The sequence below is a fragment of the Hylobates moloch genome, unplaced genomic scaffold (genome assembly GCF_009828535.3).
Source record: "Hylobates moloch isolate HMO894 unplaced genomic scaffold, HMol_V3 SCAFFOLD_3, whole genome shotgun sequence".
In the NCBI taxonomy this organism is placed as follows: Eukaryota; Metazoa; Chordata; class Mammalia; order Primates; family Hylobatidae; genus Hylobates; species Hylobates moloch.
In genome coordinates this window covers 41,185,194-41,201,947 of record NW_026652278.1, presented here as the reverse complement: position 1 = coordinate 41,201,947, position 16,754 = coordinate 41,185,194, and the positions used below count along the sequence as shown (strand labels likewise).

The 16,754-nt window shown below is 41.6% G+C and overlaps 1 protein-coding gene across 6 annotated transcripts in view; it reads right to left on the bottom strand.

Moving 5' to 3' along the window:
- Positions 1-16,754, bottom strand: part of IDE (insulin degrading enzyme) — a 121,013-nt gene that overhangs the window by 36,282 nt on the left and 67,977 nt on the right. For all 6 annotated transcript variants that reach the window (XM_032136691.2, XM_032136698.2, XM_032136705.2 and 3 more), the window contains 2 exons: positions 16,280-16,383; positions 1,729-1,831 (listed from right to left, as the gene is read on the bottom strand). In XM_032136691.2, coding sequence (XP_031992582.1) covers positions 1,729-1,831; positions 16,280-16,383 — 207 coding nt within the window. The remainder of the gene's footprint in view (positions 1-1,728; positions 1,832-16,279; positions 16,384-16,754) is intronic.

The window sequence follows — 16,754 nt, the reverse complement described above, 5'->3', positions numbered from 1 at the left end:
AAAAAAAAAAAAAAAACAAAGTTGAGATTTAGGTTGAGATTCACACAACCTGTAGTAGACTGGATCTGTTTCCTGTCCTAGTTCCAAAAGCTAAGTGGGACAGATCACAGGCCACTGATTGTTGAACCTAATTTATAAGGCTTTTCATTATTAAAAAAAAAAAGCAACTGGCCAGGAGTAAAAAGCAACCAGCCTGGACAACAGAGCAAGACCCTGTCTATTTAAAAAAAAAAAAAAAACCGATTGTCAATAATTCTGGATTTCTGGATTCAGTAATTTGATCTCTAGCTGGTATGGCACAGCCTTGCAGATTTTACGGTTCTATCTTAGTTCCTGCATTTGTGTCTTTCGGCACTGGGGACGTTGGCCATATTTCTTAAGTGGTATCTTAGGTTTCCAGAACAGCTGAATAGTAGGGACTAGGAAACACTTAGTAATTTCACTACTGAGTTCCCAGATAGATGTGTTCTTAAAAAATTCCCAGCCAGGCACAGTGGCTCACGGCTGTAATCGCAGTGCTTTGGGAGGCCAAGGCGGGTGGATCACAAGGTCAAGAGATCGAGACCATCCTGGCCAACATGGTGAAATCCTGTCTCTACTAAAAATACAAAAATTAGCTGGGCGTGGTGGCATGCGCCTATAGTCCCAGCTACTTGGGAGGCTGAGCTAGGAGAATCGCTTGAACCCAGGAGGCAGAGGTTGCAGTGAGCCAAGATTATGCCACTGTACTCCAGCCTGGCGACACAGCGAGACCGCATCTCAAAAAAGAAAAAAAAAAAAAAAAATTTCCATTCAAGGCAGGTTTGTTATGGTCAGAGTCTGGTGAGCAGCGGGATTCTTTCTTGTTTTAGGACTATTTCAGACCCAGCACTAATTCATGGGAAGATCAGCTTTCCTCACAGTTTAGAGAGGTGGACATTTTCACACACTGGAGGGCTTCAACGATCTCCTTCTGTATCATGAATATGTCAGAGATCTCTGAAGTACCAGTGATGATTTTCTTTTTTAAACTAATTCCTTTTTTTTGTATGTCATTACACAGGTACATTTTTAAAATGTCCATTACTCAAGTTTAATTAGAATCTAGTCAGAGTAAAGTTTTCTGGTCTTTTCCCAGGAATAACGGACCCAGTCTCAAAGGCACATAGCCAATGAGAACCAAAAGAGAAAGAAGGAAAAAGTACTAGTTAAGTAGGTAACATTCACAAGCAAAATCCTGACTACTGATGAATGGGACAAAATATTGTTTTAACATACCTGTTCTGAAAATCATAATTCCCCTATGTTGACAAAAACAACGGTGCTATAACATGAGGCATAAAACATAGCATCTCCTGAAGTGAAGATGGAGCCTGCTCTCAGCCTGTGTTCACAGCAAGACTGTGAGCTCTTTGGAGCCCTTGCATTGGTCTCTCATGCTTCCTACTTCCATCGCTTCTTGCCTTTCTGGTGCCTGTTCCCGTGTACTGTGCACTTTAGTTACCTTTTATGGCATGAGGCACAACCCTGGTGGTTTGATAGACACATGAGAAGGTGGCTAAAGTACCATGTCTTCATGAAAAGGCTAAACTCCAGCTCCCTATCTACTTGTTGATTTCTCTTAGGATGGTACAGACAACACTAGGTCATCAGTCTTCCACACTCTGGGGCCTTAGTTGGTGGATCTAGGGAGCAATGTTCTTGTGATTCCTCACATGTCAGGCTTATTCATAGATGAGTTAACCCTACCTTGATGACTTCATCTGGTATAGCTTCTTGTTTGTACTGGGTTCCATACCACTCTTCTGTGCGATCAGTTTTTCCTTCAAAAGATTTAGAAACTATTGCAACCCTAGAGATAGAAAAAACAAACAAAAAAAACTCTATAAACTCATACTGTATATATGAATTTAAAGAACCTGACTCAGGACAATATAAATAATATCTAAGAATGTGCTGGGCCTCTTAAGACCCAGCAAATCCTGTAATGCTTAGTCCAAACAAGCAATATATGAATAGAGGTTTCTGATCATAGTCCCTGTCATCCTTTAGTTACAGTCCATTATTTTTAGTATGAAAAAGTGCTCACAGGAGAGATTCCTCTAGGTTGCTACTGACTAAAATTTAAAAAGAAGAGTAGCTAAGGGAAAAAAATGTAACAAGGTCAGTTAAAAACAGTCAGTTAAAAAACAGTCCTAAAAAAAGCAAAGAAGTTGCGGATGTGGTGGCTTATGCCTGAAATCCCAGCACTTTAGGAGGCTGAGGCAGGAAGATCACTTGAGCCCAGGAGTTCAAGAGCAATCTGGGCAAAATAGTGGGACCCATCTCTACAAAAAATTTTAATAATTAACCAGGTGGGGTGGCACGCACCTATAGTCCCAGCTACTTGCGAAACTGAGGTGGGAGGATTGCTTGAGCCCAGGAGTTTCAGGCTGCAGTAGGCTAGAATCACACCACTGCACTCTAGCCTGGGTGACAAATCAAAACCTTGTTTAAAAAAAAAAAAAAAGGCAAAAAAGTACTCCTTCCTAGGAGTATCTCAGGTGCAGAATTAACAGGAATGACTAACAAAACCTGTTGGCTCATCCAGAGGTTTTAAAAACGTGACACACATACCCAAGAAACTTTTATTATTGCTTGCTACATTTGTGCTCTATGTTTTTCTCCCTGCCAGAGACTAGCATCAAATATATCTACTACAAATACACAGGCCTTCCTGCTACTAGGGGAGAAAGGGACAAGACCAAAACATGTCTACCACTGTAACCTCTGCCTCCCGGGTTCAAGAATTCTCCTGCCTCAGCCTCCCAAGTAGCTGGGATTACAGGCGCCTGCCACCACGCCTGGCTAATTTTTGTTTTTGTTTTTTTTTTTTTGAGTCGGAGTTTTGCTCTTGCCACCCAGGCTGGAGTACAATGGTGCGATCTTGGCTCACTGCAACATCTGCCTCCCAGGTTCAAGCAATTCTCTGGCCTCAGCCTCCCAAGTAGCTGCGATTACAGGTGCCTGCCACCTTGCCCAGCTAATTTTTGTATTGTTAGTACAGACAGGGTTTCACCATGTTGGCCAGGCTGGTCTTGAACTCCTGACCTCAGGTGATCCGCCTGCCTCAGCCTCCCAAAGTGCTGGAATTACAGGTGTCAGCCACTGTGCCCAGCCTAAAAGCTTTTTTTGATGCGACAGTAGAAACAGCCCAGAAGAGAAGTCAGATGGAAAAAAGTGTTCAAGGACGGGCACGGTGGCTCACGCCTGTAATCCCAGCACTTTGGGAGGCCGAGGCGGGCGCATCACGAGGTCAAGGGATCGAGACCATCCTGGCTAACACGGTGAAATCCCGTCTCTACTAAAAATACAAAAAATTAGCCGGGCGTGGTGGCGGGTACCTGTAGTCCCAGCTACTTGGGAGGCTGAGGCAGGAGAATGGCGTGAACCCGGGAGGCGGAGCTTGCAGTGAGCCGAGATTGTGCCACTACACTCCAGCCTGGGAGACAGAGCGAGACTCTGTCTCAAAAAAAAAGAAAAGAGGCCGGGTGCGGTGGCTCACGCTTGTAATCCCAGCACTTTGGGAGGCCGAGGTGGGCGGATCACGAGGTCAGGAGATCGAGACCATGGTGAAACTCTGTCTCTACTAAAAATACAAAAAATTAGCCGGGCGTGGTGGCGGGTGCCTGTAGTCCCAGCTACTCGGGAGGCTGAGGCGGGAGAATGGCGTGAACCCGGGAGGCGGAGCTTGCAGTGAGCCGAGATTGCGCCACTGCACTCCAGCCCCCTGGGCGACAGAGCGAGACTCCGTCTCAAAAAAAAAAAAAAAAAAAAGAAAAGAAAAAGTGTTCAAGGAGGGAAGGCAGAGGTAAAGTGATGTCAAAAGATAAGTGAACAAAAAATGACAAGACTAGAGGAGCAAAAGAAGTTCTGAACCAGTGGAACTCTAAGCCATCCCTGTGTAGCACTATCAGGGACACTCCACCTCTACTGCCTTTTAATCATTGAAGTTGGAATCATTACACCTCCACCAGTGGACTCAACCACAGGCTGGGACCAATCCTATTTTGAATCTTGTGGGTCAAGGAATTCTAGCCAATTAGCTTGGGCAACTTGGTGTAAAGTCAGTCCTGCTATTGGTTCCACTTCTCCCTTAAGTCCCAATTCCCAATTCAAATAATTAGGTCCATATCCGTTCCTGCTTGTTCTCACCTACCCCCCAGAGGTTTGATTCTAGCCTCTGAATGTTGGCCTCACAGCTGAAAGCTTAGTACTTGCAATCAAAACTCCCCTCTGATGATACTCACCCATTTTGAGAATCCCAATCTCTGTTGCAAATACCTGCCCCTCGTTGAACCTCCCCAACTTCAACTTTAGTAGTCTGAACTACCGTCTATTTTTTATTCATTCTAGACAAAATACTCTACCTGGCTGACTGGACTTGGTCTTGTTATCTGTTTTTCGGTAGATATCCTAAAGCAAGCTGACTCACCTGTCAGTATGACTCACTAATCTTCCAGCTGTAGGTGTTCCTGATCTGGCCTATCTGTCATTAACCACTACCAGTTCTAGAAAACATGCTAAATAAGAATACGTTCCAGAGAAAGATACAGAGGAATCAGAGGGTTTGACAGATGAAAGAGTTCTATTATTGCGTCAGAAGGAAGTGATGCATGTTGGTAGTTCAAGAATCCCGTTTGAGGTGTGTACAGAGTTCACAGAAATCATATAGCTATATGAAGGGTGTATGGTATCTCTTAAGGGCATTCAATACATGACAGAGCCTACGAAGACTCAGGCCTAGGAACTCGGGCTTCCACTTTTGTTGATTTCTCAGACAATGAATGGATTGATTCTCAAGGAGACTTCTAAAAAATATATTAAGTAGAAGAATCTGGTAGATGGTCTTCCCATCTACTCTTCCATGAAACGCTTGATTTCTTTTTTTTTTTTTTAGAGACAGGGTCTCACTCTGACACCCAGGCTGGAGTGGAGTGGACTTGCCCTCTGAAACAAGAAAACCTTAAACACAGTTCTGAGAGAGAAAGTAAACAAGCTGCCAAGCCAGATGCTCTGGAGGATGACTATCTGACACAGAAAGCAGACACTGAGACTGTGCAGTAATGCTCAGGTTAAAAAAAAGGAGGGGAAAAAGGCAGACTCATCAAGTATAGTCCTTAGGGATTTGGATAGCTATATACCAAAGTGAGGTGTATGGGTAACATTTGAAATGTTATTATAAGGAAACAGACAAGCACAGTTCCTCACACTAGGCACAGATCAAATACCAGACTAACAAAAAGAGATACCTTTGCAGACCAAGAGTTAGTATATCATTAAGGAATTCCAGATTGAAATATACAATGAAAGGGTATGTATGAGGTAATAAATAAAGACAGGGAAGAAAATAACGGTAGAGACAGAGTATACACACATCAAACCCATATAGATACCTATGAACCAGAGTGTGAAAGTACAGGGAAGAGCACTTGAATTAGGAGAAGAGGTCACAATAATTGAAGTACAGATACCCACGGTATACACAACCGCAGACAGTTGAGAAAAACTAGTACAAATATTGTAGCATTTTAGACCATCTGCTGAAAATCTAATTATACCAAAAAATAGGGTTTCCTTTTTTTGAGATAGGGTCTTGTACAGTGGTGTGATCATACCTTGATCTCCTGTGCTCAAGTGATCCTCCTGCGTCAGTCTCTCAAGTAGCTGGGACTACAGGCATATACCACCATACCCAGCCAATTTTTTTTTTTTTTTTTTGGTAGAAATGAGGTCTCACCACGTTGCCCAGGCTGGTCTCAAACTCCTGAGCTCAAACAATCCTCCCACCTTGGCCTCCCAGAGTGCTAGGATTACAGGCACGAGCCACCATGCCCAGCCCAGTTTTTTTTTTTTTTTTTTTTTAATGTGGCTAGAGTGTGGGGGAAGAAAAGGCTGCCAATATGGTAATGATGTGATCCTTAGAAATGAAGAGAACAGGCCAGGCATAGTGGCTCAAGCCTGTAATCCCAACACTTTGGGAGGCCAAGGCGGGTGGGTCACTTGAGCCCAGGAGTTCAAGGCAAGCCTGGGCAATACAGTAAGACCCTGTCTCTATTTAAAGAAAAAGAAAGAAATTAAAAAATGAAACATGAGAAAACACAATCTTTTCATACTAAAACTTACAACAGCAAGAAAAGGAAACAGTGGGCTAGAATGAATGCTGTTGACTTCAAGTACATTTAAAAATGTTTGGGGGGAATGCAGCTGTCGAAGCTGGATTGAACTCATCTGGAAACAAAAGGTCTCCTGACTACAGACATGAAAAGGCAATATGGTTCCCAAAAAATAAATTCTCCTGAGATTTTTACAAATGATCCCTGACACAGAATAGGGAAAAGACATCCAAAGAATGAGAAGAGGCTTCATAGGTAATTGTGATTAATTCAAACAATTAGAGGAAAGGGCACAGACCTGGCAATAAGAAACTGGGATTCTGGCAGATACTCTGAATCACTTTCTTTGAAATCTTGCCAAAATCACAGATCTAAGTTAGGCACAAGCCATTTAGCCTCTCTAAACTTCAGTTTCATTAATTTTTAATTTTTCTTTTTTTTTTGAGATGGAGTCTTGCTCTGTCGCCCAGGCTGGAGTGCAGTGGTGTGATCTCAGCTCCCTGGAACCTCCACCTCCTGAGTTCAAGTGATTCTCCCGCCTCAGCTTCCACAGTAGCTAGGATTACACCACACCCGGCTTTTTTTTTTTCTTTTAAGATGGAGTCTCACTCCGTTGCCAAGGCTGGAGTGCAGTGGCGCGATCTTGGCTCACCACAACCTCCACCTCCTGGGTTCAAGCGATTCTCCTGCCTCAGCCTCCCGAGTAGCTGGGACTACAGGCACACACCACCATGCCTGGCTAATTTTTGTATTTTTAGTAGAGACAGGGTTTCACTATTTGGCCAGGCTGGTCTCAAACTCCTGACCTTGTGATCCGCCCACCTTGGCCTCCCAAAGTGCTGGGATTAGAGGCATGAGCCACTGCACCGGGTCTTTTGTATGTTTAATAGAGACAGGGTTTCGCCATGTTGGCCAGGCTGGTCTCCAACTCCTGACCTCAAGTGATCCACCCACCTTGGCCTCCTAAAGTGCTGGGACTACAGGCATGAGCCACCACACCCGGCCTCATTAATTTTTAAATAGGGATTCAAATTAGATGAACCCTCTCCTTCCACTAGTAAAATTCTACACTATCATGATATCAAATTAGATTTTTAAAGGATACACAGAAAAGACAGAAAGTTGAAAAAAAAATCTATTGATGAGACTCAAAAATCTACTTAAATAGTGATAGGAAAGCTAAAGTGCTAAAGGATTTGAGGCTCATGAAAAATGCTAAAAACCATTTTTTTAAGTGTTTTTTTTTTTTTTTTGAGACAGAGTCTCGCTCTATCCCCCAGGCTGGAGTGCAGTGGCATGATTTTGGCTCACTGCAACCTCCGCCCCCTGGGTTCAAGTGATTTCCATGCCTCAGCCTTCTGAGTAGCTGGGATTACAGGTGCCTGCCACCACGCCCAGCTAATTTTTGTGTTTTTAGTAGAGATGGAGTTTCACCATGTTGGTCAGGCTGGTCTTGAACACCCAACCTCAGATGATCCACCTGCCTCAGCCTCTCAAAGTGCTGGGATTACAGGCATGAGCCACCACGCCTGGCCTAAAGTGTTTCTTAAAGTAAGAAAAAAGTCATGAAAGATTAGGCTTAAAGTTTAGAAAATTCAGTCAACTTTTACTGAGTTCTTACCAGGTCAAATTCTGGGAAGGACAAAATATAGTTCCTATTTAGAAGAAACTCATAATTTAATAGGACACATGACCTATAGCAAAATGTAATCAGATAATCTCATGTTAACAGATGGCAGGACTACTCCTCTCTTATTTACCTTGTCTTTGAAATAAACATGGGTCTTTAAACTGTACAGGTGGACCAAACACAGAAAAAAGGAGTTGAAGATAGGTGAATGAGCCAAGTATGAAACCACCTCTCTAGCCAGTTGTGGTGGCTCACGCCTGTAATCTCAACAATTTGGGAGGCTGAGGCCAGTGGATCACTTGAGGTCAGGAGTTCAAGACCAGCCTGGCCAATATGGTGAAACCCTATCTCTACTAAAAATACAAAAATTAGCCAGGTATGGTAGCAGGCGCCTGTAATGCCAGCTACTCGGGAGGCTGAGGCAGGAGAATCCTTTGAACCCAGGAGGCAGAGGTTGCAGTGAGCCGAGATTGTGCCATTGCACTCCAGCCTGGGCAACACAGCAAGACTCTGTCTCAAAAAAAATAAAAATAAAAAAGGAGAAATCACATCTCCAAACATAGATGAGTCACAATTTCTAATGCTTAGGCGACTACCAAATCCTAACAGAATCATTGTCCATCATCTTTTAGAAATGCTGGAGAACACGAGATGAGGCAGAAAACTGGAGATGGAGATGGGCAAATGCTGTAACTTTCAAAAAGGAAAAAAGGAGTGAAGCCTGAACACCATAAGCCAGTAAATTAGGAATTGATCCCTGACAAAATTCTACAGTTAACTGTCAGACTGTCAAACATTAGACAAGAAGACTGTCGTTATCACTAGGACTTTCATGGACTAATTAAGAATAACTTCTCCCAAATAAATGGAATTATTTATGACTAAAGGAAGGCACATGACAAAGACTCTATAGCTGTCTTTGTAGATTTAATATGGTAAAACAGGCACCAAATGATAGAATCGGGGGAGGTGGGTGACAATGATCATGGAGTAATAATAGGTAAACACCTTCGAACAGGTAATCAAGTTTCAAAATTCAAAATAATTTTCTAGCAATTAGGACTGGCAAAAATGAAACTGGCTACCTTGGTATTTAATGAGTTCGCCACCCTTGGAAGAAGTTAAACTGAAGCTGGTAACTATTTAGCTGGGATACTGCAGAACAGATACACAGTACCATACTACACCATTTTATATAAGGGACTTGAGCACCTTAGATATTGATATCCATGGGGGTCTTGGAACCAATCCCCTGTGGATATGGAGGGCCAGTGTATACCTAACAGGAGTTGGATTAAATGGCCTCTAAGGTTCCTTTCATTCTTAAGAGTTTCCTGTTTATTTCCCTACCTGGTTGCAATGTTAAACTTGTCTCAGAGGGTATTAAAGAAGGTAATCTTACCCTTGAGCCACCCTAGTCTGGCCTAGCAGCTGGCAATATTATCCCAGGCTGTTTTGCACCATGTATCACTGACCTACTGCAGTTACAACTGTAACAGTCACAGAGACCAATCCTGTAGAGGAAAAGTGCTTTCTCTTTAAATGTGAGAGTAAAAAGAGGTATTTAACTCTAATTGCATAAGATATCAAATTTAGAAATATGCAATTTCAAAAGCAAAACATATGCTCCAGCAAATGCACTCCTACAAAGTGTTGCTGGGTCAATTACTGGCTCTAGAGCAGCAAGAATTATAATTTAAATCATGGTTTTTTCTTACAAAAAGGAAAAAGCACATCCTTATTATATGGTATAACTTTAATATAGCATTAGCTTGTGTTTGTAGAACACTTTTTGAGTTTGCTAAATCATTTTACATCATATAAAGCACTATCCCCATTTTGCAGATGAGCAGGGTTCAAGGAAATTAAATGAGAGCCAGTATTCATGACATTATATAAAGTTAACTTTTCACAAGTCCCCCTCTCAGGACTGTGAACTCTGAGGTTTCATGTAAGTGATTCAATAAACATTGAAAGAAAAAAATGATGTATCTAAGATCTTATGACTAGTAGTAGGTGACAAAACCACACAAAATTAGTAACTGGAAGGAATCTTAAAGATCGTCTAGTGAGGCCGGGTATGGTGGCTCATGCCTATAATCCCAGCACTTTGGGAGGACAGGGTGGGTGGATCACTTGAGGTCAGGAGTTTGAGACCAGCCTGGCCAACATGGTGAAATCTTGTCTCTACTAAAAAAAAATACAGGCCGGGCATGGTGGCTCACACCTCTAATCCCAGCACTTTGGGAGGCTGAGGCAGGTGGATCACCTGAGGTCAAGAGTTCGAGACCAGCCTGGCCAACATAGCAAAACCCCGTCTCTACTAAAAATACAAAAAGTTAGCTGGGCGTGGTGACAGGCGCCTGTAATCCCAGCTACTTGGGAGGCTGAGGCAGGAGAACTGTCTGAACCCAGGAGGCGGAGGTGCAGTGAGCCAAGATCGTGCCATTGCACTCCAGCCTAGGCAACAAGAGTGAAACTCCATCTCAAAAAACAAAAACCAAAAATTAGTCAGGCATGGTGGCGCATGCATGTTATCCCAGCTACTGGGAGGCTGCGGCAAGAGAATTGCTTGAACCTGGAAAACAGATTGTCTAAAGAGTTCTGTTGGTAAATCTATAGCTCTTTCTCCTCATGTTGCTAAGAGGTTTTATTTGCAGACGGTATATGATAAAATTCAACCGGATTTAGGCTGATTTTTTCCCCCTGGAAATACAGGTACACTGAGCAAAATACAAATATTTAAACTGTTTTACTTGCCTAAATAAGGCAAGTAAATTAAAACTAGTGTGGCAAGTAAAGTAAAAATTAGTGTGTGTTCTGGGTATTTTTCTTCAATGTATTTTAACGATGTAAGTAAATGCATATATCATGTAATGAGCAGTTTTTAATATTGATGAAGTCCATTTTATCGGTGGTTTTTTTTTTTTTTTTTTTTTGAGATGGAGTTTCACTCTTTTGCCCAGGGTGGAGTAAAGTGGCGTGATCTTGGCTCACTGCAACCTCCGGCTCCCAGGTTCAAGCGATTCTCCTGCCTCAGCCTCCCAAGTAGCTGGAATTACGGCAGTGACGAGGTTTTGCCATGTTGGCCAGGCTGGTCTCGAACGCCTGACCTCAGGTGATCCACCCACTTCGGTCTCCCAAAGTGCTAGGATTATAGGCATGAGCCACTGCGTCCAGCCTTCTTTAAGACAGGGTCTCACCCTGTTGCCCAGGCTGGAGTGCAGTGGTATGATCATGGCCACTGCAACCTCCACCTCCTGGGCTCGAGCGATCCTTCCACCTCAGCCTCCTGAGTAGCTGGGACTACAGGCACGCACCACCACACCCTGCTAATTTGCACATTTTTTTAGAGATGGGGTTTCATCATGTTGCCCAGGCTGGTCTCGAACTCCTGAGCTCAAGCAATCCTCCCTCTATGCCTCCCAAAGTCATGGCATTACAGGCGTGAACCACTGTGCACGGCCAATGTGTTTTTGTTAGTGGTTACTGCTTTTCATGTTCTATCCAAGAAATCTTTGCTTATCTCAAGGTTTTGAAGATATTTTCCTATTTTTTCTGGAAGTTTTATAGATTAAGTGTTTATATTTAGGTCTATGATCTATCTCAAATTTTATAAATAGTATGAGGTAAAGGTCAAGTTTCATCATTCTGCATATAGATATGCAGCTGGTAGAACAGCACCATTTGTTGAAAAGATTTTCCACTCTCAATTATGTTGATGCTCTTCTCAAAAATAAAATCAACTGACTGGCTGGGTGCGGTGGCTCATGCCTGTTAATTCCAGCACTTTGGGAGGCCGACAATGGCGGATCACCTGAGGTCATGAGTTCGAGACCAGCCTGACCAACATGGAGAAACCCCATCTCTACTAAAAATACAAAATTAGCCGGGCATGGTGGTGCGTGCCTGTAATCCCAGCTACTAGGGAGGCTGAGGCAAGAGAATCGCTTAAACTTGGGAGATGGAGGTTGCAGTGAGCTGAGATCGCACCATAGCATTCCAGCCTGAGCAACAAGAGCGAAACTCCATCTCAAAAACCAACTGACTGATAGATGAATGCATAAAGAATATATGGTGCATACATATAATGGAACACTATTTAGCCTTAAAAAGAAAGGGAATCCTGTCATATGCTACAACATGGATGAACCTTGAAGACATTATAGTAAGTGAAATAAACCAGGCACAGAAAGATATGTTGTATGATTCTACTTACATTAGGTATCAAAAGTAGTTAAACCCACAGAAACAGAATGTAGAATAGTGATTATCAGAGGGCAGAGAGAAAAGGGAAGTTGTTTTTTAACCACAACAAAAAAATCAACTGACCATATATGTGTGGAACTATATCTGGACTCTGTTCTGTTCCAATGATTTCTTTGTCCATCCATATGATGTCAATACTACAGTGTCTTAATTACTGAAGCTTTATACTAATGTGCTCAAATCTAGTGGTTTAATTCCTCCCACATTTGGTGATTTTTTTTTCAGGAGTGTTCTGACTTATCTAGGTCCTTTGTATGTCCATATAAATTTTGGAATCAGTTTACCAATTTCTAAAAAAAGAAAAAAGAGCCTGGCCAACATGGTGAAACCATATGTCTACTGAAAATACAAAGATTAGCCGGGCGTGGTGGCATACATCTGTAATCCCAGCTACTTGGGAGGCTGAGGCAAGAGAATTGCTTGAACCTGGGAGGCAGAGGTTTCAGTGAGCTGAGATCGCACCACTGCACTCCAGCCTGGGCGACAGAGTGAGACCATGTCTCAGAAAAAAAAAAAAAAAGAAAGAAAGAAAAAAGAAAAAAAAGGCCAGGTGCAGTGGCACATGCCTGTAATCCCAGCACTTTGGAAGGCTGAGGTGGGAGGATCATTTGAGCTCAGGAGTTTGAGACTAATCTGGGCAACATAGTGAGACTCTATCTCTACAAAAAAATTAAAAAATTAGCTGGGCATTGGTGGCACATGCCTATAATCCCAGCTACTTGGGAGGCTGAGGCATGAGAATTGCTTAAACCCAGGAGGAGGAGGTTGCAGTGAGCCAAGATCACTCCAGCCTGGGCAACAGAGCAAGACTCTGTCTTTAAAAAAAAAAAAAAAAAGCCAGGTGCATTGGCTCACGCCTGTAATCCCAGCACTTTGGGAGGCCAAGGCAGGCAGATCATGAGGTCAAGAGATCGAGACCATCCTGGCCAACATGGTGAAACCCCGTCTCTACTAAAAATACAAAAATTAGCTGGGCGTGGTGGCATGTGCCTGTAGTTACAGCTACTGGGGAGGCTGAGGCAGGAGAATCGCTTGATCCCGGGATGCAGAGGTTGCAGTGAGCCGAGATTGCACCACTGTACTCCAGCCTGGTGACACAGCGAGACTCCGTCTAAAAAAAAAAAGAAAAAGAAAAAGAAAAGAAGAAAAAAGGCCAGGAACGGTGGCTCATGCCTGTAATTCCAGCACTTTGGGAGGCTGTGGGCGGATCACCTGAGGTCAGGAGTTCGAGACCAGCCTGGTCAACATGGTGAAACCTCATCTCTACTAAAAATAAAAAATATTAGCCAGGTGTGGTGGCAGGTGCCTGCAATCCCAGCTACTCAAGAGGCTGAAGTAGGAGAATTGCTTGAATCTGGGAGGCGGAGGTTGCAGTAAGCCGAGATCGCACCATTGCACTTCCAGCCTGGGTGACAAGAGTGAAACTCCATCTCAAAAAAAGTAATAATAAATAAACAGGTACAGTGGCTTGCACCCACAGTCCCAGCTACTCAGGAAGCTGATGCAGGAGATCACTTAAGCCCAAGAGGTCAAGGCTGCAGTGAGCTATGATCCCGCCACTACAGTCCAGCCTGGGTGACAATGCAAGACTCTGTCCCTAAATAAATGAATAAAAAAAAGAAAAAGAAAAACAGCCTAACAGGATTTTGGTTATGATTACATTGAGTCTACGAATCAGATTGGAGAGAACTAACATATTAATAATATCAAGTCTCCTAATGTATGACTATAGTATGCTTCTCTATTTATTTAGGTCTTCTTTCATTTTTCTTGGCTACTATTTGCTCTCTTCTACTGTTTTTAGTTTTTTATGTATAAGTCTTGCTTATCTTTGGTTAAACTCATTCCTAGTAATATTATGCTTTTGTTGCTATTGTAAATACTTCTTTTAATTTTCTATTTTTTTGTTGCTGTATATAGATATGCAATTGATTTTTGCATATTGACCTTGCAACCTGTGACTGTGCTGAATTCACTTATTAGTTCCAGATTTTTGCAGGGGAAAGTAGATTCCTTAGGATTTTCTACATACGCAATTATGTGTATCAGTGCATATATCACTTTAAACCATTTAAATTATGTGAACTATATCTCGGCATCCCCCACTAGACTACGTCAGGCATGAATAACTTAGCTATTGCGTTATACAAATATTTAATCTACAACTTTCTCTGTTGTTCACTGAATGGAAAAGGAACAATTTCTTCATTTTTCAATTCCTCAGTAAATTATCTAGAGTTGAAAAAGAGCATTTGCTGTTAAAGGCAGAATGATCAACTCAGCAATCTCTAATGAATTCACAGCTGTCAGTAACTTCACCTAGTTTTTCAGTATGATTTTCTGTATCATAATCAATTCTTGAGTAATTAAGGATTAGGCAATAAATGAGAACTTAAAATATTGGCAAGAAACTGCGTAGGAAACATTGTAACCTACTGGGTACCTCAAACCAGAAATTTAATTTCTAAATAATTTCATATGTTATTTTCATTGAAAAAGATTTCTAAATTTTGACACTTAATATATTTTTTAAACCTCAAAACCATGGTATCTTATTCCAATTTAAAAATTCTAGGCTCAGTAAGAAAAAAGAAAAGAAAACAAAATTCTAGGCTGGGCACAGTGGCTCATGGCTGTAAACCCAGCACTTTGGGGGGCTAAACTGGATTGCTTGAGGCCAGGAGTTTGAGATCCACCTGGGCAACACAGTGAAACCCTATCTCTATAAAAAATTGTTCCTGAAGCTAGATAATTATCTGTACTCATCCAAACACTGTATCATAATATAAAAAATCATTAAAACTTTTAAAAATAGAAATGGGGTCTCACTATGCTGCTCAGGCTGGTCTTAAACTCCTAGGCTCAAGTGATCCTCCTCTGCCTTGGCTTCCCCAAAAATAGAATATTTAGCTGAATCGTAGCATGAGGTCAGGTAAAATCTGGCTAATAGTATTTTCTAGAAGAAAGTCACCCGAGTCCACCAACCACCTAGGAGTGCCAATAGATAGGCCAAGCCCACCTGAACATTAGAAGACATTAATTATTGTTCTCAACCTAAACAGTATAGTGCAAGTCATATATATACAATTATTGCTAATGAATCTTTGATAATATGTCTGGAAAAGTTCGAACAATGGTAACTAGGAAAAGACTCTGATAGGATAGTTCTGTCAAAAAAAATTTTTTTTTTTTTGAGACGGAGTTTCACTCTTGTTGCCTAGGCTGGAGTGCAACGGCATGATCTTGGCTCACAGCAACCTCCACCTCCTGGGTTCAAGTGATTCTCCTGCTACAGCCTCCCGAGTAGCTGGGATTACAGTTGCATGCCACCATGCCTGGCTAATTTTCTATTTTTAGTAGAGACGGGGTTTCTCCATGTTGGTCAGGCTGGTCTCGAACTCCCGACCTCAGGTGATCCGCCCGCCCTGGCCTCCCAAAGTGCTGGGATTACAGGCGGGAGCCACCGCGCCCAGCCCAAAAAGATTTTTTTCTTCAAAAAGTTCTATCACATTGTTGATCTTATTCATAAAACAACTGTTCCAAAAAACTTATTTACTCAATAACCAAATTGCCAGTAGAATTTCACAAATACTTCCCTAACAGAGAAAAATTAAAAATGTAAAACGTGTCATTCAATTATATTCCCTCTATCATTTGACTTTAGAAAATATAGATGAAATTCAGTTTTAAGGGAGGAATATCATGTGGTGGCTCACAAGCACTTTAAGGACTACTTTCCTCTAGCAAGAATACCTCTGCTACTATAAGAGTTTGGACTTTTGATTTCCTGGTTAACCACTGGTCAATCAGGAGGATTCTGAGATTGTAATCTTTACTGTGGCTTAAGAAAAAGAGGGTGCCTTCACTTGCTTATATGAGTCAGATAGGTGGGCTGATACTTGGGCGTTTGAGTTAGAATAAAGCCAGGTTAAGACAGGTTACTATTCTATTTTATTTATGATAATGAAATCATATTTGTTTTTAAAAATGTCCTCATCTTTTAGAGATATTGCCTCAAAATAATTTAGAGTGGAAGGGGGATGACTGAAGAGGGATGGGTATAGATAAAAAAGACTGGCCATGTATCAATGGTTGAAGCTTGGTGTTGCTTCATTATACTATTGTCTACTTTTATAATGCTTGATAAAATGTTTAAAAGCATTTTATTCACAATTTCAAATCTTTTCAGATTCTAATCATTACTGAAAATTTAGTGTATAATAGTAAAATCTGTATGGTGACTCACCGGACATTTTCTGGTCTGAGTTTATCGAGAACCATCTCTATTAAGTCAGGTCTAAATTCTTCCAGTAAATATTCCGCTGTGAGCACCTCTTCTAGGGGATAATACTTTTAAAAAGGAAAGTATAAATAAATAAAATATACAAAGCTACTACATAGTTTATTAAAGCAGATATGTAACACATTAAATTCACTACTGTATACCCTTTCTCTCTTCAATTAAATTTTACTCCACTGGAAAAATTTTCTGTAGCCCTAAATTGTTTTCTCTTTCCTACCACATTGTTAAGCAGTTTCATATTGTTTGATGATTCTGCCAAATATACTGTTAATCCCCAAACATACTTCCATTATAGAGAGCAAAATCACATTTCTTTCAGGGAAAACCATGAATATTTCTGGTTAAAAATTGAGTACTTGTTAATGAAGAAAATTTGATAATGAAAAGCTGACACCTACAGGATTTTTAAAATATAAAG